Source organism: Eleutherodactylus coqui, chromosome 2 (assembly GCF_035609145.1).
Source record: "Eleutherodactylus coqui strain aEleCoq1 chromosome 2, aEleCoq1.hap1, whole genome shotgun sequence".
Lineage (NCBI taxonomy): Eukaryota > Metazoa > Chordata > Amphibia > Anura > Eleutherodactylidae > Eleutherodactylus > Eleutherodactylus coqui.
In genome coordinates, this window is record NC_089838.1 from 286,022,822 (window position 1) to 286,049,427 (window position 26,606).

The 26,606-nt window shown below is 46.5% G+C and overlaps 1 protein-coding gene across 2 annotated transcripts in view; it reads right to left on the minus strand.

The window, feature by feature from the left end:
- The window catches only part of OGDH (oxoglutarate dehydrogenase), a 67,453-nt gene that overhangs the window by 13,604 nt on the left and 27,243 nt on the right, over window positions 1-26,606 (minus strand). The window contains exons 3-15 of one of the 2 annotated variants that reach the window (XM_066593157.1): window positions 24,049-24,237; window positions 22,145-22,247; window positions 11,564-11,679; window positions 11,307-11,461; window positions 9,574-9,720; window positions 9,358-9,448; window positions 9,100-9,279; window positions 8,897-9,025; window positions 7,256-7,435; window positions 2,175-2,327; window positions 1,967-2,069; window positions 694-822; window positions 446-596 (exon numbers count right to left, since the gene is read on the minus strand). In XM_066593157.1, coding sequence (XP_066449254.1) covers window positions 446-596; window positions 694-822; window positions 1,967-2,069; window positions 2,175-2,327; window positions 7,256-7,435; window positions 8,897-9,025; window positions 9,100-9,279; window positions 9,358-9,448; window positions 9,574-9,720; window positions 11,307-11,461; window positions 11,564-11,679; window positions 22,145-22,247; window positions 24,049-24,237 — 1,826 coding nt within the window. Of the gene's footprint in view, window positions 1-445; window positions 597-693; window positions 823-1,966; window positions 2,070-2,174; window positions 2,328-7,255; window positions 7,436-8,896; window positions 9,026-9,099; window positions 9,280-9,357; window positions 9,449-9,573; window positions 9,721-11,306; window positions 11,462-11,563; window positions 11,680-22,144; window positions 22,248-22,453; window positions 22,548-24,048; window positions 24,238-26,606 lie in introns of both variants that reach the window. The other variant, XM_066593158.1, reaches the window with a different exon arrangement.

The window sequence follows — 26,606 nt, forward strand, 5'->3', positions numbered from 1 at the left end:
AATATTCTAACTTATTCTATGGTAGGACTCCCGCCAATCACGAGATGATGGATCCCATGTTTATCCATATGAATGGAGATGTGGTCTTGCATGTCTGCTGCTGGTCCATTTATTTCCGGGTACAGTGTTTACCAATCTTTGGCAGTCCTATATAGATGAATGGAGCGGCAGCAGATATACATGACCGTGGCTTCATTCAAACAATGGGGCATGGGGTCCTCGTTCTTATGATTGCTGGGGGCTGCAGAGGTCAGAATCCCACCAATCACATACCTACCCCTATCCTGTAGATAAAACATAAGTCTTGGCACGACCACTTTAAGGTTTCTCAATGCTTTTATTAAAAAAAAAAAAAATTTTATACACAAGACACTTTAGTGTACATGACATAAGCCTGTGTGTCCTCAATAGTTTATGTTTAAGGGCCAGCTCATTGTGATAATACCTGAATGTGCCTCTCTCTACATCTTGTCCACTCAGACGAATATGGATGCCATCCTTTAGGAGTGACCCGAATGCCATATACTCAGCCAGGGCCCAGTCAACAGTCCTGTTCTTCACCATCTCCCCTCGGGCCTTCAGTATGCGGCTAAGACCTGGGGAAGGCAAAAGATTAACGTGTAAGGCCAAGAACATGCAAGGAGTTAGATGTCCCTGCAGCGGAAGAGACAGCAGAAAAAAAAAAAACTTTACCTCCGTGGATAGTAAAGTCCTCCACAGGAACGGAGCTGGCCGCATTTCCTATATAATTCAAGTCTTCTTCACTGAGGCCAGTAGAAGGGCAAGACATACTGCGGGGCTGTCCATCCAGAGTAAAGAAACCTGCAAGACAGTGGATGAAAAAATTACCTATTCAACTCAAAAAGAAATGTAATATTACACCGATTTACTACATGGGCGCTCTATATATATAAAAAGGTGAAAGCCCTCACTGACTGACTCGTTTTTAATTCACTAACTTCCCGATGCCGTACAAACGTGAAATTTGGCCCGACCATTCTTTAGGTCCTAAATAGGAAAAGGAAAGGGGTTACAACTTTATTATTCAATGGGAATTTCAAAAGTAAGTGCACCCCTATGTAATGTAGCTTCCCAATGTCATACAAGCGTGAAATTTGGCGTGAACATTCTTTAGGTCCTAAGTGAGGAGAGTGGCAAGGGAGGCACATTCTGCAGAGGGACATCAGAATATGCAGTCTGAGGAGAATCTAAAGCTCCTCTATGTGTATACATATTTTATTCCTCGGTGTCTTGGAAGTAACCACGACTTCATAAGATTTTCCGTGCCAAGAACACGAAAACACCTCTACCAAATTAACTTGGGCGAAGCCGGGTATATCAGCTAGTATACAATATAGGGAAAGTTTAGTATGGAATAGGTTGAAAGTTGCATTTGAAAAGGGGCTGTCTAACTTGGGCCATGCCATTAAAATGACTGTCCCGTTGGGGAGTCCCTTAAACATAAAAATCCCCAGTGTGACTGCTGCAGTAGTGATGACAGACACCTCGCAAGTACTCTAGGGAAGTGTCTTTTCATATGGAGCAATTTGCTCTCGTAGACAAGTGCTGATCGATCGATAAGATCGACTCTCATATGCTTGGCCATTGTACAGGCTAATTCAGACTCTATTAAGGTATGAATGATGGTTCATCACCATAGAGTCATTGTCAGCAGTGTGTTCCCTATTTACATGGGGGAATTTGCTGCTAACAATAATGATTTTTTGTTGCACATCAAAAATGCAATCACTTGATGAAAGAGTGCTTGCTCATGATTGATGGCACAATTTAGAGGGATCGATCACTGGTGCAAGCATTTGCGCCTGATGATTGGCTGGTGTAAAAGGTCCTTAAGAATCCTTTTTTTAAATACATATTACCCAAAACGGGTGCCCTGTGGTCTGGACGAAGGCTTTAATAACCATGCATACTGCATCTATGGACACGCATTGAAGTGATGACATACCGGGCCATGGGGAGTCCAGCCAGTGTTTGATATGAAGGATTTTCTCATCTTTGGAGCGGGTCAGCGCCTCCTCACAGATTTTGTCATACTTAGCGATCTCCTCCTAAAGAGAACATTCACAAAACAGCTTAATGTAAGAAATAGAAGACAAAGTACTGCCTAATCTTAGTTGCGCACCACTCCTGGCTGCCTCTTGTGCCCGCCATACCTCGTATTCCAGCTGGTTGACCACTCCTTGTGATACAAGGGTCTCCGCGTATTTCTGGAGTACTGCCTTCTGTTTGCGGATCTGCTTGTACATGAGGGGCTGTGTAAACATGGGTTCATCCATCTCATTGTGCCCATTGCGGCGATAGCACACCTACGGAGGAGAAGGGCTTATTCAGAAAACTTGCCATCAATGAAAAAAAGTACAACTAGGCACACAAATACACCCAGTACTCAACTACAATATATCAGTTTGTATTTGCTGATGGCTTTGCATTGCTTTACATGGAACCTGTCACTCTTGAGTCCCATAAACTGTGATAAGGGAACTTGTATGTTCTCTTTGTGCTTAGTATTCTTATTCTGCACAGGAGAAGAAGTAAGAAGTCTTGTGGCTCAGTTTTAGGCACCGCTGCTTTGCAGAGCTGCAATTCTAGGTTTCCATCTGACCCAGGGCAACATCTGGATGTTTACTTTATTCAAGCTTTGTGTTTATTCTTGTTCTTCTCCTCCTCTGGAGCAGAAAGGCCAAGTGTGGTGACTCAGCTGTTAGCACCGCTGCTTTGCAGTGCTGGAGATGTAGGTCCAAATCTAACCAAGCGCAACATCTGGATGGAGTTTATCGAAGTCCATGCAGATGTAATCCTTGATGGAATTTGAACCTGGGACCCCAGTGCTGAATGGCGACAGTGCCAAAAACTGAGCCGTATCTATAGAACGCACACACAAAAACACACACGTTCTTACTTTGTAAAATTATTTTTTGTCGATTTGTGCTAAAAATCGGGTTGGGATGGCCCGATCCGAATTTATAAAAATCAGATCCATTTTATCTCCCGGCTGATCATGACAAGTAACACTAGTTAAAACAATGCTAAAGTGTATGGGAGTGGACGATCCCTTTAAACCTAAGGGAGACGTAATCACTGCAGTCACAAGGACTACACATTTTACAGATGACAGCTCCACAGTCCTTCAGGTTACAGTCCCACATAGCAGTCGCCGTACGCTACAACCAACACCCCCACATGTGATGTAGGTACGTACATGAATTAAAGTGTTTTCTAGCTGTAAGTTCTTAATGGCCGCGCGGTTTGACTAAAATTGTGCGATCAGTAACAACTTAGTTAGTGAACACTTAATTTAGTCACTAGATACTTGGCAACGGCTACATAGGACACACATTGCCATTGTAAAGGGCGCACCTGGCAGATGTAGGCTGGGGGCAATCTCTTGGGCCTCCCTGGCCGGATGATCCACTTCCTCTGTGCGGCAGTGTCTTGTGAAGCTACATGAAACACCCTCTTGCCTCTGTATCCTTCCCCCTGACGTTCCAAGTTCACACAAGCCTTCAGTTCTGCTACTATATTTAAGTTTTTCTGGGGCTGTAATTATGTTCTAAGCTTAGTTCTGGTATTGTAGTTATGTACTGAGGTTAGTTTGTGCTGTATTTAGGTTACAAGCTTGGTTCTGGTATTGTATCAATGTACTGACTTTGGTTTCTGCTATTTGTTACGAGTTTGATTCTAGTATTATATCTATGTACTAAGAAGATTGGTTCTGGCCCTCTGTGTAACGGGCCCGGTTCAGGCGCTCTGTGTAACGGGCCCGGTTCAGGCGCTCTGTGTAACGGGCCCGGTTCAGGCGCTCTGTGTAACGGGCCCGGTTCAGGCGCTCTGTGTAACGGGCCCGGTTCAGGCGCTCTGTGTAACGGGCCCGGTTCAGGCGCTCTGTGTAACGGGCCCGGTTCAGGCGCTCTGTGTAACGGGCCCGGTTCAGGCGCTCTGTGTAACGGGCCCGGTTCAGGCTCTCTGTGTAACGGGCCCGGTTCAGGCGCTCTGTGTAACGGGCCCGGTTCTGGCGCTCTGTGTAACGGGCCCGGTTCTGGCGCTCTGTGTAACGGGCCCGGTTCTGGCGCTCTGTGTAACGGGCCCGGTTCTGGCGCTCTGTGTAACGGGCCCGGTTCTGGCGCTCTGTGTAACGGGCCCGGTTCTGGCGCTCTGTGTAACGGGCCCGGTTCTGGCGCTCTGTGTAACGGGCCCGGTTCTGGCGCTCTGTGTAACGGGCCCGGTTCTAGCGCTCTGTGTAACGGGCCCGGTTCTGGCGCTCTGTGTAACGGGCCCGGTTCTGGCGCTCTGTGTAACGAGCCCGGTTCTGGCGCTCTGTGTAACGAGCCCGGTTCTGGCGCTCTGTGTAACGAGCCCGGTTCTGGCGCTCTGTGTAACGAGCCCGGTTCTGGCGCTCTGTGTAACGAGCCCGGTTCTGGCGCTCTGTGTAACGAGCCCGGTTCTGGCGCTCTGTGTAACGAGCCCGGTTCTGGCGCTCTGTGTAACGAGCCCGGTTCTGGCGCTCTGTGTAACGAGCCCGGTTCTGGCGCTCTGTGTAACGAGCCCGGTTCTGGCGCTCTGTGTAACGAGCTCGGTTCTGGCGCTCTGTGTAACGAGCTCGGTTCTGACGCTCTGTGTAATGAGCTCGGTTCTGGTACATTATTTACTCACTGAGCTATTATCTTACTGCTATCTGCACAAGTAGAATACAGGCATACTGTCTAGCAGAGCAATGTATATTATTTTCTTTTTATGACTGGAGGAATTCCACACAGGATGCCATCTAACTAAAGCTGATTACTATATCTATTTCTTCTCCCCCACCTCAAGATCATTATCAGTTTCTTATCATAGATATGCCCTACATTTTCTTGTTTCCAGTTACTCTCCGGTTGGCAGGAGAGTAGGTAAAATGTTTTTTACTGAGGTGAGGGCATCGAGTTCTGCTTAGCTGGCAGGCTGTAATTGGCAAGTAAAAGTATTCACAGCTCCTTCCAGTCCGCAAATGTGAATATGAACATTTCTTATACTTGTATATTGGAGAGTCGTGGGACAAAGTAGTACTGGCTTTACAGTCCCTAAAAGGGATCCTGATCAAGTTGTCCTAGTGCTGAGGATAGAAAGCATCACTACTTATACAGTGATAAGGGTGCTGGGTCAAAGGACACATTAGGTGTTGCAATCTCTATGAAAGCTCGGTGACCGCATCATAAAGTTGCATTATAGGACTTGGGCTCCTATTAGATGGGCCGATTCTCGTGCAGCCTGTTTAGACAGGCAGATTCATTGTTGACCTGTTCAATGAGAAGTGTTCAGTCTCTCACATTAGTGTGAAACACTGAACGATTACTGTTTAAAGGGAACGAGCCAACAATGATTTTTATGCCTGCATAAAATGAACGACTAGCGAGAAGCAAACAATTCTCGTTAGTCATTCAGTCATTGGCTTGTTTTAAAGACTGAAAAAAATCATTCATAGGGCATAAAAGTGAGCGATAATCTTTCAAACATAATCGTTCTGTCTAAAAGCACCCTTAAGTGAAGCTTTCGAGTCCGCTTCACTGTAAGCAACTAATGATCGTTGTGACCAGGACACTGTGGGAACGCCATCAGGTTTCCGTGACCGGGAGAGTGTGGGAACGCCATCAGGTTTCCCTGACCGGGAGAGTGTGGGAACGCCATCAGGTTTCCCAGACCGGGAGAGTGTGGGAACGCCATCAGGTTTCCCAGACCGGGAGAGTGTGGGAACGCCATCAGGTTTCCCAGACCGGGAGAGTGTGGGAACGCCATCAGGTTTCCCTGACCGGGACACTGGGGGACCGCCATCAGGTTTCCCTGACCGGGACACTGGGGGACCGCCATCAGGTTTCCCTGACCGGGACACTGGGGGACCGCCATCAGGTTTCCCTGACCGGGACACTGGGGGACCGCCATCAGGTTTCCCTGACCGGGACACTGGGGGACCGCCATCAGGTTTCCCTGACCGGGACACTGGGGGACCGCCATCAGGTTTCCCTGACCGGGACACTGGGGGACCGCCATCAGGTTTCCCTGACCGGGACACTGGGGGACCGCCATCAGGTTTCCCTGACCGGGACACTGGGGGACCGCCATCAGGTTTCCCTGACCGGGACACTGGGGGACCGCCATCAGGTTTCCCTGACCGGGACACTAGGGGACCGCCATCAGGTTTCCCTGACCGGGACACTGGGGGACCGCCATCAGGTTTCCCTGACCGGGACACTGGGGGACCGCCATCAGGTTTCCCTGACCGGGACACTGGGGGACCGCCATCAGGTTTCCCTGACCGGGACACTAGGGGACCGCCATCAGGTTTCCCTGACCGGGACACTAGGGGACCGCCATCAGGTTTCCCTGACCGGGACACTGTGGGAACGCCATCAGGTTTCCCTGACCGGGACACTGGGGGACCGCCATCAGGTTTCCCTGACCGGGACACTGGGGGAACGCCATCAGGTTTCCCTGACCGGGACACTGGGGGACCGCCATCAGGTTTCCCTGACCGGGAGAGTGTGGGAACGCCATCAGGTTTCCCTGACCGGGACACTGGGGGAACGCCATCAGGTTTCCCCGACCGGGAGCATGTGGGAACGCCATCAGGTTTCCCTGACGGGAGAATGTGGGAATGCCATCAGGTTTCTTAGATATGCATTCCTTGTTGTTCCGAGAACAGAAAGGTTAAAGAACATGTGATACAGCAAGTAGTACATGACTTACATTACTAAAAAAAGAACATACATAATCATTAACATTAATGACATTAGTAACCTAAAGCTGCAAGTCAATGAGCAGCACCTCACAGAACACACTGTGCGTTCAGATACAGAATTACACCTCCAGTTGCCATGACACCAAATTAGGGCCATTTTACACTCGCATCTCTGCTTTACGACTAGCTGATCCGTTGTGGGAGCAGCAAAACGGAAAGAAAACATTTCAGTTTCCCTGCCCATAGAAATGTATTTCAATTGAAGATGTAAATTTTCAATCTGTTCCTCAATTCTCCATCTCCATTGTGGTTTTTACACTGTAAAGACTGCTGCCTGTTTGCTTCCAGTTCAAAAAAAGAAAGCAAAAACACATTTTTTTTGTACATTATAGTCGATGGGAAACTGAAAAAACTGAAAGCAAACTCGGATCTGTTAAATAGGAATCTGACAAAAAAATGAAAAACGCATTACAGTTTAGCAAGAAGTGAGCCTGTAAGGCATAGGAGGTAGCAGAGACCACCTACCAGATCCACCACCACGTCCTTGTGGAAGGTGCTCCTCCATTCTGCAGCCACGTTGCACACATACATCACAGCCTCGGGGTCATCGGCGTTGACATGGAAGATTGGGGCGTTGACAACTCTAGCCACGTCTGTTGGGTATGGGGAGGAGCGGGCCATACGAGGATCAGTGGTGAAACCAATCTGATGTGGAAAGAAGAAAAATCAAGTTTGCGTTACAAGTTATCCCCAAAAAAATGAAAGTTGAAAATTTTCCTCATCGCATGAACAGGAAAAGCTCAAATCTCCATTTTCTCTGGGCCTAATAGGAGTACAGAAACGGCAGTCCTTCGGTAGGCCACGGAAACCCTTTGACAACCAGCGATTGACCATGACCTCCCTTAGGGAAATGGCAGGGACCAGAGCCAGCATAGATCCAGGCTGTTTCAGCGGGTGTCAGTGTAAGTAACAGCCGACACCTGCAGCCCAGCTTGCACCGTACAGCGTATGGCACAGGGGCCCGAAGTGCTAACACTATTAAAGACATCTCATTTACTGCTGAAAAATTAAGAAACTAACAAAAAGTTTAAAAGGATAAAAAGAAAAAAAGTTTCATTCATTCTAGGGATTGATAGGATTGTGCTTTTACTTCCTTCTGTGAACCAATCAACTCCTAAAAGGAAGTGGACATTTTTTGCTTCCTTACTTCTGGTTTCTCTTTCCCACTTTTAGAAAAATCCTAACTCTTATTTTCCCACTGACGGAGCCGCCTGAAGGCTTAATGTTGGCGGGATGAATTGTATTTGTCAATGCTACCATTTAACGTGTCGTATAATGTATTGGAAAAACTTTTAACATTTTTTATGTGGAGTTCTTTTGCATGCACCAAACATCGTTCGAAGGAGCGACCGATGACAGAGTTGTCTGCTCTAAAATGCTGTCAGTTTACACCTGTAGATAATCGTTTACATTTTTTTGGCCTTCGCTCTATCTTTGGTCGTCCAGGGCTGGTGAATGTGAACTCAGCGATTGCTTTTTAGGCCTCATACCCATGGCTGTGACGGACTCCGCCAGCGGAATATCGCAGCGCAGTCAGTCACGGCACCCCCAAAGACCCCATAGTCACATCTCCAGATCCAGCGTGGGCATCCTGTCTGGCGAGCTGGCGCACATGCGCAGTACAGCGCGTGATGCACCGGCAGTGGCGCGTAATCATGCGATACTTCCGCTGTGCTCACAGTGGAAGTATAGTGTGACAGCCAGCTTCCATTGACTACCGTTGAAGCCAACTGTACGTTTTTCTGCGGCAATTAGAGCATGTCTCGGTTTCTTCCACGCTACGGAATTCCACAGTGTGAATATTGAGCTATTAGGTTCACTAGAACCCAATAGCTCTGGGATTGGACCATTTAAATGTTACTGCCAGAACTGACAGCATCATTTATTGGGTTAACATCCACGATCAGAGAGAACTGCGATTGCAGCGGAGTGTCAGCTCTTAAGAGACAGCCGACACCGGCAGTGTATGGAGCAGGCTCAGCTTGTGAACCCATGCCATATTAACCCCACACACATCACATGTACATGTATGTCCTGGGGATGTGAAGATGTTAAACAGAACACTGAGCATCCATCGCATGTCCAAAATCAAGCCAAGCCACATACCTGGTTGTTGACTACTACATGGACGGTGCCATGTGTAGTGTATGATGGAAGATCACTCAAATGGAAAGTCTCATACACGATGCCTTGTCCAGCAAATGCAGCATCACCGTGTATGAGGATGGACATCACCTGAGAGAAGAAGGTGTTAGAACCATAAACAACAATGCATCTCGCCTCGGACACCCCCATCTCCTACTCATTACCTTCTTGCCTTCACTATCCCCACCATAGAACTGCTCTGCTTTGGTTTTGCCCTGGACAACAGGGTCGCAGGCTTCAAGATGGGAAGGGTTGGCGACCAACGAGAGGGTGATGTTCCTATCAGTTACCCTGTTTATCCGTCTGTGATACATTCCCAAGTGGTACTTCACGTCTCCAGAACCCTGAAGGAGGAGGAATCGTGAATCATCAAGTATCCTTACTGTGTATCATGATAACTAGCTGAAAATAACTAAACTCACCTCATCTGCAGCTTCCAGCTTAGAGTCGAACTGACAAAATATCTGCTCCAACTCTTTCCTGATCACATTGGCCAAAACATTAAGGCGACCTCTGCGGAGCCGACCCAGTAGGTGATGAAAAGAAAAAAATAAATATCGGTCAAATATCCTCAATGTGACGAGACGCACAAGTTATACAGCACTGGTAACAAGTGAGAAAACCGTTCCTGCGGGTACCTGTGTGGCATCCCCAAGATGGCATAATCCACGCCATTCTCGCTGGATTTATCGATGATGGTTTTCAGGGCGGGAATTAACACTTCACATCCCTCCAATCCAAAGCGCTTCTCAGATGACCACTTACGGTGGAGGAACTCTTCAAATCTGTACATGAGGACGTTAATTGTAATAACCTTCATCACATGGGAAAAACTAGTAAAGACGACACATCAGTCGGTAACAGGTTGTCATCCATCCAAGGCACGCTATGAAAGAACTCTCTCATGGAAACAACCCTTCATAAAGGGTTAAAAAGCAGAAATTCCTAAAATGTCATCTCTTCATCCCCACTTTTCGAGAGGTATAACTTTTTACATTCTCTGTATGGCCATAAGAGGGCTCATTTTTTTTTCTGTATTTTTTAATAGCTCTATCTAATATACCATATAATGTATTGAAAAACTTTAAAAAAGTGGGGTGAAAGATAAAAAAAAGCGCCATAGTTTTTTCGGTCTTGTTCATGGCGCAGTAGCAAAAATGACATTCCATTTATTTTGCGGATCAGTACAAACGAGGTGATACCAAGTTTATACAGGGTTTTTTTAAATGTATTATTACTAGAGATGAGCGAATGTAGTCGTTTCGAGTAATTACTCGATCGAGCACCGCGATTTTCGAGTACTTCCGTACTCGGGTGAAAAGATTCGTGGGGCGCCAGGGGGAGGCGTTGCGGAGCGGGGGGTAGCAGCGGGGAACAGGGGGGAGCCCTCTCTCTCTCCCTCTCCCCCCCACTCCACGCTGCAACCCCCCACTCACCCACGGTGCCCCCCGAATCTTTTCACCCGAGTACGGAAGTACTCGAAAATCGCGGTACTCGGGCGAAAAAGGGGCGTGGCCGAGTAGGCTCGCTCATCTCTAATTATTACTTATAAAAAACTTTAAAAGATTTTAAAAAAACTGTTGCCATATTCTGACCACAATTCTTTTTTTATCTTGCTTTCGCTGGGCCTGTACGAATGCTTGTTTTTTTTTGCGGGGCAGCTTGGTACCATTTTGGGGTACACACAACTTTTTGATCACTTGTCATTCGATCATTTTTAGTAGAAGGGTGGCACAAAAAACATAATTCTGGTACTACGCCCCCCCCCCCCCCCATTTGTATGTTCATCATCTAGGATAAGTAATTACTGTATACATTTTAATGGAATGTGTACATATAGCGGAAATGCTGCGGCATTTCCGCATCCAAAACAGTCAAAATCCGCTCAGTTGTTGCGGATTCTGACACTGCGTAACATCAGCTGATTTCAGAAGATACAGCGCTCGCCTCTGAAGTCTTCAGCTGTCAGTGCTTCCTTCACCCCATGGTCTGTACTGAGCGCAGTGCCGCTGCTCAAGGGATGCGGAAGTGATCAGAGATCGAAGAACTCTTCAAGTCTTTAATGCATCTTAAAGACATTCAATGTGGGCGCCGTTGGTGACACTAGACGATCTCAAACACCACATCTCTGCTGCAGTGGAAATGATATCACAGGATATCTGGGCAGAAGTGGACTATCGACTTGGCATCTGCCGAGTCACCAATGGCGCCCACATGGAACATCTGTAAGGTGCATCAAGGACTTGAAGAGGAATTTATCCTTTCATGTCGTTCTGGCTGTTGTATGTCACTCGTGTATTCTACCTTTGCACCCTTCTTTTTTTAATCACCCCGTATATCGTGACCCGGATGTATGAGAACCTCACAGTACCTGGTAGATCTAACCAGTCTTGCAAGCAGAGTGCGTTTCTCCTCATTGGTGAACTGCATAATTCCAGGAGTCTCAAACTTCTGCCGGATCCATTGACATTGTTCCAAGTCATTGATAAACATGAACTCGACTCCAATGTGCTGGCAATAGGAGGTCTGCAAACAGAAACGACAGGTGGAACAACCAGAGGAGCAAGCGATAGTGCGGTTTTACTGCAGAGGGGTCACTAACACGCTCAGCGGGTTGTCAGCTCTCACCTCCAGTCTTTTAATGATCTCTCGAAGGGGCAACGCGGTCTCATTCCCTCCGATAAACGTAGTGGTTGGCAAGTGGAAGACTTTGTCCAGGTCGGATTCCACTAGTCCGTAAAACCCTGCGGAGGGCGGTGGTCAGAGACAGACAGACGAAGGAAGCGTTACAGAAGGAGAAACACAATGTAGCCAGCCGTGCAATGAGCATTAGAGGAAGAGTGTGATGGTGTTAACAGTGGTGTGATACATTCAGGTGGATGTGGAAAGACCCAGGAGATACAGATAACCCGTAAAAGGTGCACAGGAGGGTCCATGAATATGGCGTCATTGCCGTTTATAAGATGTGGTAGAGGTTTGCAGGACAGATGATGGCACATAGTTTGGGCAGTGGACAGATGAGGGGGAAAGCAGAATGGTAGGTGGGGAGTAGAAGAGAGACGTTAATCTACAAGTGTCCTGAGAGCACGCTCGTATCATGTCAAACTCTATTACAGGCAGATTTCAGAGCAGAATCGGTATAACCACAAGCTTCATACACACGCATACTGACCGACTGCCGCAGCGCAAAAGTTATCATGTGCTGCTAAACATACAATGCAAGATAATCAGTCAACTAATTCATCAGCTGCACACTGTATAACCAAGTGTGCAAACCCTAGTATGAAAGGGGTTGTTCAGGATTAAGGAAGACATAGCAGCTTTATTCCCAAAGCAGTTCCACCTGTGTCCATGGGTTGTGTCCTGTCTCCCAGGACCCCCACCGATCAGCTGTTTGCAGGCCTGCTGCACTCATGCACTGAGCTGATTTCTGCAGGAAACAGACAGCTCAGCTGCCATTGCAGTGGCCAGGTTTGTTATTGCAGGCTAAATTACCGTTCATTTTAATGAGAACTTTGCCTGTATTACCAAGCCTGGCCACTGCAGTAGGAATGGCGCTGGCTGCCTCCTGCAGAAATCGGCTCCATGCATGAGTGCATTGGCCAGGCGAAGAGCTGATCGTCAGGGATCCTGAGCAGACCCCCCACTGATCTACTACTGATGACCTATGTCATGACAATAGGCCATCAATAGTTTACAACTGGACAACCCCTCTAAAGGAAGTGTGTCACCTTTTTTTTTTTGGCTACAAACAGAATATACTATCAAATGGGAGAGGTTTTGTGGAATGCATTGTTACCCTTATTTGTTTTCAGTGTGTCTCCATTACCCAGATATGGCTCCTTATGTTTGTCCCGCGGCATATGTAAACAAGCCGTTAGCAGTCTGATGGGCGGTCAAGCTCTCTCTGCCCGTTGTTGTGAGAGCTGCCCCAGGATTTCTAGTCCTGCAGAAACTGAACAATGAATGAGAAGTCAACGACTCATCATTCACTTCTCGTTCCTCATTCAGTCGTTGCTCGCGTTTAGGCTGAGCGATTATATTGTTCACTTTCATTCCTTTGAACGATTTTTTTGAACAATAATCCTTCCGCCTAAAAGTATCTAAAAAGATTTCTACCAGAAAGTCTTAAAATGCACCAGATGTATTACAGTAAGGCCGCCTGCAGACGGCCGGGTCGAATCCCGCTGCGAGAATTCTTGCAGCGGGACCTGACCCGAGCCCCTGCAGGGACCTGCGCGAGACTCACCTCTCCTGCGGCTCTGGCTCTTTGATGTGCCGGCTAGCCAGCACATGCGGAGAGCGGAGCCGTCGGCCAGGGAGTGAGATTTCTGTGCGGACCTCTGCGAGCCCCGCACAGAAATAGAGCATGCCGTGATTTGTTTTCCGCGCACGATTTTATGCGGACAAATTGCAGCTGTTTGCATCCTATGGCGGCAGCCACAGGTGGAAATTTTGCAGTAAATCCCGCCGCAGAATGTCCACCCATCTGCTGAATGATGCATCCTGTGAACCTTAAGATTATATACTCTAAGTTTAGCCCACTTTATAAGAAATACTGCACCAAGACTTTGGGCTTATCTATGCAAGTTAGGCCATACCCCCTTTTTTAATAAAAGGGAAACCGCTTTGTTGAACACAGCAAAAATAGTGTCCGACAGTGTCTAAAACACATAGTAAGTGTGGCACAAAGTATATTTGACAGTTCTCTGGTGCAATTTTTTTAAAATCAGAAAACGGTAACATTTTCACTCGCAAATAAGCCCCAGGGTATTTGTTTTGTCCCGCCCCCCGCCCCCACCTTACTCCCCCCAAAAATAAAAATAAAGCGATGCTCAAGGACTAGGGTGAAGTATAGAATCCCTTTCTGGCACTATTTTCTGACAACATTTTGGCATAGAAGAGACTTCACAGATCTGGAGAGAACCTCCTACAGATTTCACATAGGAACGCCTCGTCTCTGCCGCCCGCAAAGTTTACTTTGTATTGAACCCCACATAATACAATGTAAATGAGAAGTCACCCAAGACACCGGCGGGCACACAACCAGTGCTTGGCATGGGTCCACATACGTTACCTGCTCAGTATTACACTACAACGCCATTCGCTTATGGTATATAGAAGAGTTATCCAGGTCCGGGTCATTCACCAAGAAGCCTTCTCATACAGCGAACCACATCACAGCCCACACCGCACACCCATGTAGACTCTTCTGTACAAATGGAGTCAATTATAGATGGAATGAAACTGACGACCATTTGTTTGCCCCGTACGAGTAATCGTTTTAACAATCCAGGTCCTTATACACGCTTCAGCGCCCGTGAGTCATCTTAGTGATAATCGCTATTACCACAGACAAGCGCTCATTTTTGCGCCCACATAAAAGATCCGACAAACAAATAATGAGTATTTTATGTTTGTTGTTCCAGCATTGGGCACTTCTACACGGGACACTGATCTGGAACGAGCAGTCGAAAATATGAGATTATTTGCCCAATGATCGGTTTGTGTAAAGGTCCGTTCTGGGCCCAATGCAATGAGCGCCGACCGATGTGCTTGTTTCATTTATTTCTACACAGGCTGAGAAGGGGCTTATGGGGGTGAACAATGGCTTGTAGGATCGTTCATCCCCATAGGCCGGCTGTACAGCTCACATTTCACACGGGAAGATGCATCACCGATTATTGACCTTTTTTAGGCTTGCTGAAACAGAATGATCAGCTGATGCCCGTTAACGAGTGCTGATCAAGAATACAGCAAGTCGATCGGCGCTCATTACTGCTGTTTACTTGCAGCAGATCGCACATATCGCTCATCCCCATACAGTTGGATGGCAGCACATCCCTGTTTACATGGGGAAATGTGCTGCAGATGAGTAACCTTCATTTTTGCTTGCATAAGTGGTGCGATCAGGTAATGCCTGCTTTAGACACAACGGTTCTTGCTCAAAAGTCGCTCAAAAGACATCTTTTGAGCGATAATCATTGTGTGCATTGACACGGCAAGATGATCGCTCAAAAGGTAGTTTGAGTGACAGTTTTGAGCATTCAATTTGCATAAGTGTGTAAATGAAGGCTCACGCTGTATGCAGAAGGCAAGCGGGACCGCTGTCTTCTGCATACAGCTGTTGTCTTCTCGGAGCGCTCAGCTGGTATACAGCTGAGCGCTCCGAGCGGAGTATGCAGAACACAGCTGGAGCGCTGTATTCTTCATACTCCGGCTGTGTTTTCCGAGCAGGAAACCAGCTGAAACAATAGTATCAGCTACATCCTGCTGTGAACTCAACCCACTGCACTGATAAGGCTCATCGTTCTCTTTCAGCCTGCTGAAAGAGAACGATGAACGACTCGTTAACGAAAACTGCACGACGTCGGTGCAGTTAGACCCAACGATTCTTGCTCAAAAGACGTCTTTCAGCGATTTTTGAGCGAGAATCTTTGGGTCTAAATGGGCCTTAACAAATGAACATTTGCACGTTTGTCAGCTGATTGCTGAAGTCTGTCCTTGATCATCGGCCCATGTAAAAGGACCTTAAGATCCTGTCTGAGTTTGCAGACCACAGGCTGCTGTAAATAACACTGCTAGGACAGTAGGAACCAATTTCCCTATCCCGTCTGCTATCATATTTTCCTGTAAAGGGAGTGATCCAGATTATGAAATATTAGGTAAACTGCCTACGATGAACTCTCTACATCTAATTAGTATTCCTGCCTACCTGAAGCCGTTACAGGTGGGAGTTCTAGAACACAGACGTACTAGGGAGGAGAAGAGGGTGTGAAGAAGGTATGAAGGGGAGAGGGGAGGAGGGCTGTTAGATAAACCATATATTCCGTACCTCCCACTGTGAGAACTCGAAGCCGATCCAGGAATGCTGACAGGTCTGAGTGTGTTAGGAGAGTGCAGCACAAGGGGGTTGGGGTTAGAGAGAGGAAGAGCGCAGCATGGGGAAAAGAGAGGAATCTTTAAATGTAACGTCTCAACGGCACACGCACGGACTCATACAAGTCGCAAGCCATCTCTGCAACGTAATTAGGAGAGAAAATAAAACAAGCTTCCAGCGTGTAACATGCACACTGCAGTGTAATAATCACAGGCGCTCGTGGATCCGTAGAGGTCTGTGTGTCCAGCTCCGTACTTATGTTATAGTAAGACAGCCTCAGTCAAAACACTCGCACTACACACACACATAAATAATACAGTAAGTATGGATTCACACTGCACTTGTCGTGTCTCGGTAGCTATCATGGTGCATACATCAAAACCCAATGGAGGCCAAGAGTGTCTTTCTGGTCTCCGTCAGGCTTGTTCATATATATTATAATATATATATTTTCTGCTGTATGGAATATAGACGTCTGCTACACTATTCCATACAGAAGCATCTACATATACTCTATGAGATGGAAGGATGGGAGGCTGGATGGGAGGCTGGATGGGAGGCTGGATGGAAGGCTGGATGGAAGGCTGGATGGAAGGCTGGATGGAAGGCTGGATGGAAGGCTGGATGGAAGGCTGGATGGAAGGCTGGATGGAAGGCTGGATGGAAGGCTGGATGGAAGGCTGGATGGAAGGCTGGATGGAAGGCTGGATGGAAGGCTGGATGGAAGGCTAGATGGAAGGCTAGATGGAAGGCTAGATGGAAGGCTAGATGGAAGGCTAGATGGAAGGCTAGATGGAAGGCTAGATGGAAGGCTAGATGGAAGGCTGCATGCCTATACAAGTGCAGTGTGAAAGCACCTTTACAAGTCCCCATTATCCTCATGACACAGAGGTGAGGGGGCCGGTGGTCTGAGTTCAGTATTTACATGCAGAGATATAGCACTGAAATGGGAACACAGCCGGCCCAGCAAGAAACAAATCCATGTTAACCATCTTACACAGCAAGGTCTGTCAGAGCAGAGCATTATAATGTAGGTCCACTAAGGATCATGGCCATTATATAGTCTGATATTCCTGTAGGCGCACGGATCTGGATATAATTCAGACATACAGTGACTGACGCAGCTCTGCCTACCAAAATAAATGACACAGATATGAAACACTGAGGGGAAAAGCCTACAGTAATAGAAGTGAATGTCATCCAGGACTGCGCCATTGTTATAATGCACCAGTCACCTACACATATGGTCATAGAGAATATAGACATAACAGCAAAGAATCAGTGGTTCCCCGTGGCCTGACTGGTTGTGGCCACACGTATATGTAAAGCACCTGCTCTGTGCCGACTCCTTTCTCCCTATATGTAGTTGCAATGCGTATGGCTTTATGGCAACAATGGACCTAATTATGAATCGTATCTTAATATAATGTGGAGAACTACAGGGTGGGCCACGGAAATGTAGGCCGGCACCACGCTCATACTGCCGAGGTAAAATGAAAGCTGCGCTGTGATTGGTTGTTAGGGGCAACAGAGACAGATCATCTTTTAGAGAGCTTTCTTAACAGTGTGGTGCCGGGCTACTTTCCCATGGCCCACCATGTATAAAGAGAGTAGTAGAGGATCAGTAGCTTGAAGGGTACCTCCCCATACACTGCTGTCCCGTATCTAGCCAACAAAGGTCAAAGTTCAAAAACGAGAGCCCCGAGCTGTCAAGCAGGCGGTCTAGATGCCTAAGCAGGCATACAGGGCTGGATGTGTCTTTTGCAAAGTCCCTTTGCCAAAAAGGGCTCTGCAGTTGTATGGACACATGAGTAAACGGTCTAGTTTTAGGGTGCGGCCGCACGGGGCGAGTCTCTGGAGATTTTCCATGCAGAAGAATGGCAGCAAAGTGATGGAGATTTAAAGAAATCTCATTTACATGCTTAGAAAAAAATCCGCACAAAATCTGAGCAGAAATGGATATGTGGTGCGGATATTAAACCTGAAGCATAAATTACCAACTACGGCGCTGTTCACATCTGCGTTTAGAGTAGTCATTCAGAGATCTGTCACGAAATACCAGACGAAAAAGTCCGGCACGGAGGAATGTTTTGTCCAAAAAAAACTGGAAAGCTGAACGGAGACCGAACAAACCCCATCAGAGTCAAGGGGATCCGCTTGGCACCCTTACAAAACTGGTCAATTCGGCTAGAATTGAACATTATGCTGCAGATTTTCACCGCAGAGTTAAAAAGGAGTGAAATCTGGGGCAAATCAGTTGTATTTCAGCAAGAAAATGCAACACAAAACAAAATTTGCAGCATTTCCAACAGATATGATGAGTGATACATCCTGTGAATGTTAAAATGATCTAGTCTAAATTTAACCCACACTTTAGTTGGCTTCGTTTATAGCAAAAATTGTGCAAAAACTTTGGTGCAATTAATTGCAAGTTAGGCCACATTCCCCTTTTTACCAAAGGAACGCCCCTTTGTCGAACACAGCAAAAATCGTGTCTGAAACACACAGTAAGTGTGGCACAGAGTATATCTGACAGTTCTCTGGCGCAATTTTTAAAATCAGAAAACTGCCAAATGTTCACTAGTAAATAAGCCCCAGTGTATCCGGTTTGTTCCCCCCTCCCTTCCTCTAAAAAAAGGATAAATAAAGAGATGCTGAAAGACAAAGTTGAAGTATGGAATCCCTTTCTTGCACAGTTTTCTGAGAACATTTTGGCAGAGACTCCACAGATCTGGAGAGAACCGGTTATGTACGTACTAAACACGCCAAGACCTGCGAGGAATCAAGGTTTCTGTTGTGGCCTTAAACTTTGACTTTCAGCAGTATAACGGGAGGTAGACTTTAGTATATTAGCTCACTTAGGCCCAGGGCACACTAGCGTATTTGGGGATGTGTGCTGTCCACACGGCCCCATTATAGGGCTACAAGGACATGAACCGCTGACTGACTCATTGCATGTCTTATACCTGTCCTTATCACAGACAATAGAACATGCTGATTCCTGTCAATGTGCTGCCAGTGCATAAACAGGACAGCACACAGATAGCTGAGCCGGCAACCTTAGGCTGGTGACAGACCAGCATTCATGTGTCCATAAGACAGAGAACTGTCCCGACCCGACTGCAGGTCCCCTGACCCGAACTCCGAGCAGCATACATTCCTCTGACGTTCAGAGTTGGCAGTCAGGACACTTATCCATGCTACATACACATAAATGTAGCCCATACGCTCATATGTCACCATCCTAACGACTTGCCATTACACAGTTCTGTACCACAGCGGCTGTGGAATCTACGAGTCTATATTGTACCGCCATGTGGCTTTGCTTTCATACACAGGAATTTTTTCCCATTGATTGCATATGTTAAAAAATAAAAATAAAAAAAATCGAATCCGCGACGTTCCATCACATGTATTACAGAACTATTGTTCCTCAGTGCAAGAGATATACATCGGGCTTTGCCTGTGTATTCACCTCAGTATTTCACATCAATGTCACTTAGCTGCTACTACTTTATGTTGTCTGAGATGTCAGGGTCACCGAATCTCCGAAAACAGCAGCTTATCTCCTTGATCACAGGTAACACTCTTTATGCTATAACTACATGATGGCGGAGTCTATAAATGCTTAGGGTTCAGATACATGAGGTCAATCCATTGTTTCCCATCAGTGAAGCTTTACTCCAGCGGTTTCGGAAGATAAACCCACGGAGGCGAGACTCACCTGTGATGGAGCCTAGATCCAAAGTCATGTTCTACTTAGCTCATCTCTTAAAAATGCATCTAAATCCTTCATCTACCACCTCAAGGGTCCACATGATCTTGGACAAAACTCAAGAAAAGTTACTAAAGCAAAGTAATCTGAAGGAGTGAAACCAGTTTACTGCCTAAAATGTACTTCCTGTGCTATTCGGTGAGCGCTTCAGGGATATTGTCGTAATTTAGGACCATTGGACTCATTATCCTGGAGTAAAGGGGTTAGAAAAATAAGGTTCCTTTCTTCCAAAAACAGCACCACACCTGTCCACAGGTTGCGTGTGGCATTGCAGCTCAGACCCACCCACTTCTATGGAACAGAGCTCTACCACCCAACACAAACCACGGCCAGATTGTGGCGCTGTTTTTGAAGGAAAGCAGTCAACTATTTCCCAAAACTTGGTCCCCAAGCGTTCATCACGGAGATCTCCATACAAATCACATTCATAGGGTCATTTAATATCTTTCCAACACGCTCCTTTAAAGTACATCTCACTCCATTGACTTCTAGAAGATTCTGGCAACTTCTAAATAGATGTCTTTTAAATAGTAATTTGAGAAAATGCTTAAAAACACAGGAGAGTAAACAGATCTGACCATGTTGGGAATACAAGACTGTAGTAACGTCATAGAGCAGATCAGGCCAAGGGGTTAGGGCCGCCCGCTTGGCAGAGAAAGAGAGAAACAATCAATGGAAGAGTTCAGACAATAGATTTACCGAAAAGAGAGAAATCACAAAATACTTACATGTTCGATCTCGGATCGGTCCACAAACAAACATGTACTCATGCCCACCACATGCTCCATATCCCAAGCACATCCCCAGCTCATGCCCCGTGTGGTTAGTTAGTACTTACTACTTGCACTAGTCTATATTAGTGGGTTCCGGCGTGAGAGCAGCAAAAGCCTTTGTAGCCTAATAATCTATTACCCGTCTATACTCAGAGCTCCAACCAACAGCTTCTGATTCTTAGGAGGAGACCATTCAGGTCATCTCTGGTGCCCACTATGGCCTTTGTTTGGTCTTGTTGGCCCTGTATGCAAGCTCATGGAATTAAAGGGATTATCCAGCACTTAAAGGGGTTACCCAAGAAAACAAACAGTGGTCCCCAAGTATGGAAACATTGAGAGCTTCCCCGCTCCCGTCCTGCCAGCTGCTTTGCTTGCTTACAGGTCGCAGTCAGCCTGTGACGTCCCGTAAACCTGCCGCTGCGGCCAAAGACAGCGCTCAGCGTCGATCACCGAGCGCCGTCATTGGCTGCAGCAGCTTGTCTGGAGACGGGTCAATCTGACTGCAGTCTGCAAAGATGGCGCCAGCAGTGGAGACTGGAGACGAGCAGGGAGAAGAGAGTATCACCTCTATGAGTTCCTTAGAATGTTTCCAGACTGGAAAACCCCTTTAAATATTGATGATCCATCCAGATGCGAATCTTAAACCCCGCCAATCAGATGTTTGATGGTACCGCACTGCTCAAAACAAAGGCTTCGGACTCTTCATTATATACCAGGCACAGCGCTGTACATTGTCTAGTGGCAGTGCTTGGTGTTGCAACTCAATCCTATTCTCTTGAATGGGAACAAGCTGCAGAAAGGCAACGTTACCGATGACCGTGATGCCAAAGACTGAAGAAAAAGCCACTGATCTGATGGCGTATCCTGAGGATAGGTTACCAATATCTGAATTCCAGATAACCTGTTTAAAGGGGAGCAGTCACTGGGTTCATGCAGCCCACCACGGCCAGCATGAATCCGGGACAGGTATGTAAACTTGCAGAATAAACATACTCATAGGGGCTGGCAGCGGCTGCCTGTCCCCACCCCAATCCCCTAGAGTGGCAGCTCTCTCCCAGTTTGTGTATAGGGAAAGATCTGTCACTCTAGAGGATGCAAGCCGGGAGAGGCCAGCGTGATGCGGCCTCCGGGGCTCAGAGCACACTTCCGAGTGGGTTTATTCTGAAACGCTGCGGCACAGTGCAATACCCGTCCCCAGTGGAAGGTTCCCTTTAAGTACCAGCATTTGGCAGCTTTCACACACAGCATTTTGCAGTGTTTCTCATGGCGTTTTTTCTTTAGTTTTTTTTTTGTCACTTTTTTCTTAAAGCAGCATGCTCTAGGTATGTTTTATGCTTTTCCAGCAATTCATCCCATAGGCTTCTCTATAAGGCAAGAAAACTAAAGGCATGCTACAAATGTTACAAAGTAAAAACCACCACCAAAAACACTTGCAAAAAACGCTATGAAAAACGCTTTAAGTATACAGCAATGTTTTCCTGCAAACCTTTAAAAAAGGTTGCAAAATCTGTATGTGTAAAGGAGCCCTGAGGCCGGCATCAAACGGGTAGTTGGTAGAAGAGAGGAGAAGTATTTGTCCATTCTTTATACTCTTCCATCTTTCTGTATCCACAGCGTGCGATGCCAGACGTGCTGCCATGTCTAGAATGGTCCCACCACAGAGAAGCTGTTAGTTGTGAGCTCTGAACCTACATCATAGCGAGCAGGGGATAATCATACATCTTGGGGTTTGAGAGGGGGCGATAAGCGGTGACCATTCTAGTAGAGCTATTGGCCCTCACCGAGTTTGTCTGAGGATGTGACAATGTCAGCTGGCACACAGGAATCCAGATCTGCATCCAGGATGCCCAGTGGGTCAAGCTGGGCAACATGGTGCCCACGGATCTATATAAAAGGAAAGGTGCCGGGGTAGGAGAGAACAGTAAAGAAAAACAGAGTGGATGAAAAGGAGACAGGGAACAAGGTAATTGGGGAACAATGGAAAAGGTGGGGGTGGGGTAGAACAGGCACCACGTAAAATAAAAAAAACAAAAGGGAAAAGAGGAAAAGCAAAGAGAACAGTTATAATAAGTTTAGTACATAATCCTCACCGACAAACGGCTGACCGAAAAATACTGGAGCGTCATCAAAATTAACAGTGCTAATTCCGAGGGGGTCGAGTTTTGCAATGTGGTGACCCCTTACCTAGAAGCAATGACAAAACTGGTTAATGACACCTCGTATACCCCCACGGGCGGCCACTGTGCAATTAATAGAAGTGACTGCCTCAGCAACATGTTAAGTCGGAAGTCTCATGCTGTGGTTAAAGAGCGTTTCCTCCTCAAAGAGAAAGAGAACTTAGCAGTAAATCTGTCCTTGAAGTGTCCTCCTCTGCTAAGCTGCAGGGTCCTGAATGGTAAACTTGCCTGCTCTGCCCAGGTACGACTGCATGTCTAGGCAGAGATCACATTCAGGGTTCTGAGAAAGCTGGGTTACAATGCCTTTATTATTTCATTTTGTTTTAACAGCCAAGATGAAGCCGTGGGGTTTTCTGGTGATATTTTGGTTAAAACGGCACATATAAGGGTATTCTGACAACGTAACTAAAGGGGCATTCAACCTCTGGGGCTCCCACCTTTGTGTGAACTGGGTGCCATGTCCTGTAATGCAGAACAGCATTGATTGTCATAAAGTTGGAGATTCAGGAAAGAGTTGGCCATGCAGGCTTCACTATTTCTGTATCTTCTTGGAATGGGGAGGCGTGTTTTCTCTTTCGCCTAGCGGCTTTTACATAATGGGGTCACGGCACCTCAGTTCACCCAAGTTCCTGAAGGTGGTATAGTCTCATGTCTTTGACCAGGTTTAGGTTCAATTTCTCTTTCCAATGATATTTACCAATGAAACCCATAGCCCTTTGACACGTAACGATAATTGTTCAGATTCTCGCTGAATCGCATGAATCTGAATGATAATCGTTCAGTGTAAATGCTCACAGCAACTGAACGACAAATGATAATTAGTTCACTTACCGTCCATCATTCAATTTCTGCATACATAAAAACCTAACCAAGATCGGCCGGTATACACTTAGCATAGGCCACCAATTAGAGATTAGTGGGGCTCCACCACCCAGCACCCCACTGATCAGGTGTTCGCCAGGTCATTGAGCTTGTGTACCGAGCTGATTTCTGCAAACAGCTCTGTTCCCACTGCAGTGGCCAGGTTTGGTATTACAGGCCATTTACTTAGATGAAAATGTTACTTGTAATACCAAGCCTGGCCACTGCAGTGGGAACAGAGCTGTCAGCTTCCTGCAGGAATCAGCTCAGTGAATGAACGCACCGGCCCAACAAAAAGCTGATCAGTGAGGGTTCTGGGCGGAAGCAGCAAGATGGGCCATCAGTAGTTTACAATTGGACATCCCCTTTAAGCCTTCCTTAATGCATCTTTGGTGAACCTAAACCTGTATAATAAGGAACAGAATTTAAAATAACTCTCTTGCACATTTATTTGTTGAAAAGCTCCCTATATTAGCAGGCGTCATCAGATAATAGTGTTGTATACCTACAAGATCAACTGCAGGAAAAGGGTATCTAACTCATTATTATAGTCAATGTTTCTGTCAGGCGCCGTCGGTTTATTTTCTGTTCTTAACGGAAATGTGAACACAATCCTAAAAAGAAGGTGAGGACAGGATTGAACATACCTGATATGCCCGGATGAGGGACTGCACAGCAAGATGATCTTCCACCAGTTTTTCTATATTTGGTTGTGCCTGCACTAGTGACTGTGCTTGGGTAAAGGCAGGCAGACTGCTACCTAGGGGCGGAGGGCTCTGGTAAGCTGTTCCGGGCACTGCACCCGCATTGGCATTCCGGAAGAAGATGTCCCATGACTGGAGAAAGAGGAGAAAGGACAAATTGTGAACACACTGTGCCAACAGAGATGAAGATATACATTACTGCAGCCATTGAAAATGAGGTCCAATCTGCGGGCAGCATGGGGTAGAGTAGAAGGAGCCGAGCAGATTGATATATAGCTTTGGGGGAAAATATCCAGTAGAATGAGTAATTTATTCATTTAGCCCTCTACCCATTCTGAGCTTAGGAGTCCAGTGGGCGGTCCCATCAGTAATTGACAGTCATATCGGTATGTACGCTCAACGCTGCAGGATGATAGGCTGAACTGGATGAACATATGTGTTTTTTTAGCCTTACATACCATGCTACTGCGAGACGGAAAGCTGTCAATCACTGATAGTACCGCCCACTGGACTCCCAAGCTCAGAATGAGCAGAGGGTTAAATAAATAAAATTACTCATTCCACTGGATATTTTCCCACAAATATATCTATCAATCTACTCAGCTCATTTGCTCTAAACCTTGTGACCTGCAGATTGGACTGCATTTTCGACATGAGGGGTAGGAGGCATTAACCCTTTCCAATCCAATTTGTAGCCTGGTTTTCCTAGGGGGCTTACTTTTTTTCTGCCGTTATACAACGGCGCTATCTGCTGGCTAAAGCCAGTACTGCATGAAGTGACATGTTGGATAGGCTCCGACAGCAGAGGCTGGCAATATACAATAAGAGAACCCAGACGGACGTCTTCCAACATCAGAGCTGTATAGCCTTAAATCATAATGGCTTCACAGGTTAGACAGTGGATTGGAAAGGGTTAAGTCCTCGACTCTCACTTTTCTGCAAAAACAGCAGAAATTTGACAGAACCCCAAAACACCCCATTATTAGCCATTGAGACTTTTGCTATAAATGAAAGCCGTGACATAGATGTGAACAGAGCCCAAATCTGAGGCTACATGGCGACTTTAGTCACATTACATCGCAGTATTCTGATGGTACATCACAACCTAATAAAACAGCATGTGGGGGGGGGGGGGTGACTTCCAAGTTGCCATAATGGCGACAGTCACAAGAATATCCAAACCTGCTGGACCTCTTGCAGCCGCTGCGTCGCAGCTCAACCACATTCGCACTTGTTAGGTTGCGCTGTACGATTAGGATACTGCAACAATACACCGCCAAAGTTGCTGTTTAGCCCTCGCCTTACTGTTTGTGCAACGAAGGCACCTGATGTCCATTACGTCACAACAGACGCATTGCACTGATCATATACGCAGGCTGTAATATACTGAGCCCACATACATATCACATCATGTAATTGTTATTCACTTTGGATTATCCGCTAGTGTTAGGGTGCATTAACATTGCAAAGATGATCGCTCAAAAGATGGCTTTTGAGCGATCATTTTGCATAAACTACTATTTGGCATTAATGCCTATTAGTACCAACTAGTAGGGTGTGAGCCACCGGAAGCTGTACTCAGGAAACAGACCTCCCGCTGTTTCCTGACTACTTTTGCTTTGATCTGCCAGTGGGGCTGGCAGATGATACAATGTTATCAGCTGTAATCAGCTCTCAGTGGGCACAGCACAGTGTGCAGTCCTGCTTATCGGCTGTTCTGCTGCGGGGCTGATAGCTGCGCACAGCTGATAAAGTTATCAGCTGTAATCAGCTCTCCATGGGCAGAGCACAGCGTGCGGTCCTACTTATCAGCTGTTCTGCTGAACGATGGTTTTCAAGCAGAACTGAAAACCGTCGTTTGGCAGAAAACTGAAAGATGGGCACATTTAGACACAAAATGATGGCTTTTAAGCGAATTTTGAGAGGTAATCGTTCTGTCTAAATGGGCCTTTACAAGGTCCTTCTACAATAAGGTAATTACAGAGTGTTCCCCTGCTCGGACTTCAGCTGTGATCCATGAGGAAACCTGGTTAGTTAAGTGTTTAATTTCCTTGCAGCGCCTCCGCAGGGAAAATAAAGTATTACACAGAGCCCATTTAAATTAATATGATGTCTGTGTAATACAGAACGGGTCCTCCAGAGTGAGAGGTTGTTTGCAACCCCTCTCCACTTTGACCAATAACAATAGAGGTTCTCCTTCTATTACCTCACCGTTCCCTAAAGAGGTATTCCCAAAGTTGACTTTTATCATCAATCCATAAGAGAAGTGATAAAATCTTACAGCTGAGATCCCCTCCAATCGTGAGATTCAGGGTCCAGTGTCCCCCTCTTCTCCTCACTGCAGGCTTATTGCACTCCTCGCAGTGACATGGAGATCGAACAGAGCAGTGGCTGAGTTTATGGGGTGCCGCGCCATTCGATTCAATAGGGCTGACAGAAATAGTCAAGAACAAGCACTCAGCTATCTCCAACTGAGCGGCACCATGCGGTGATCAAACAAT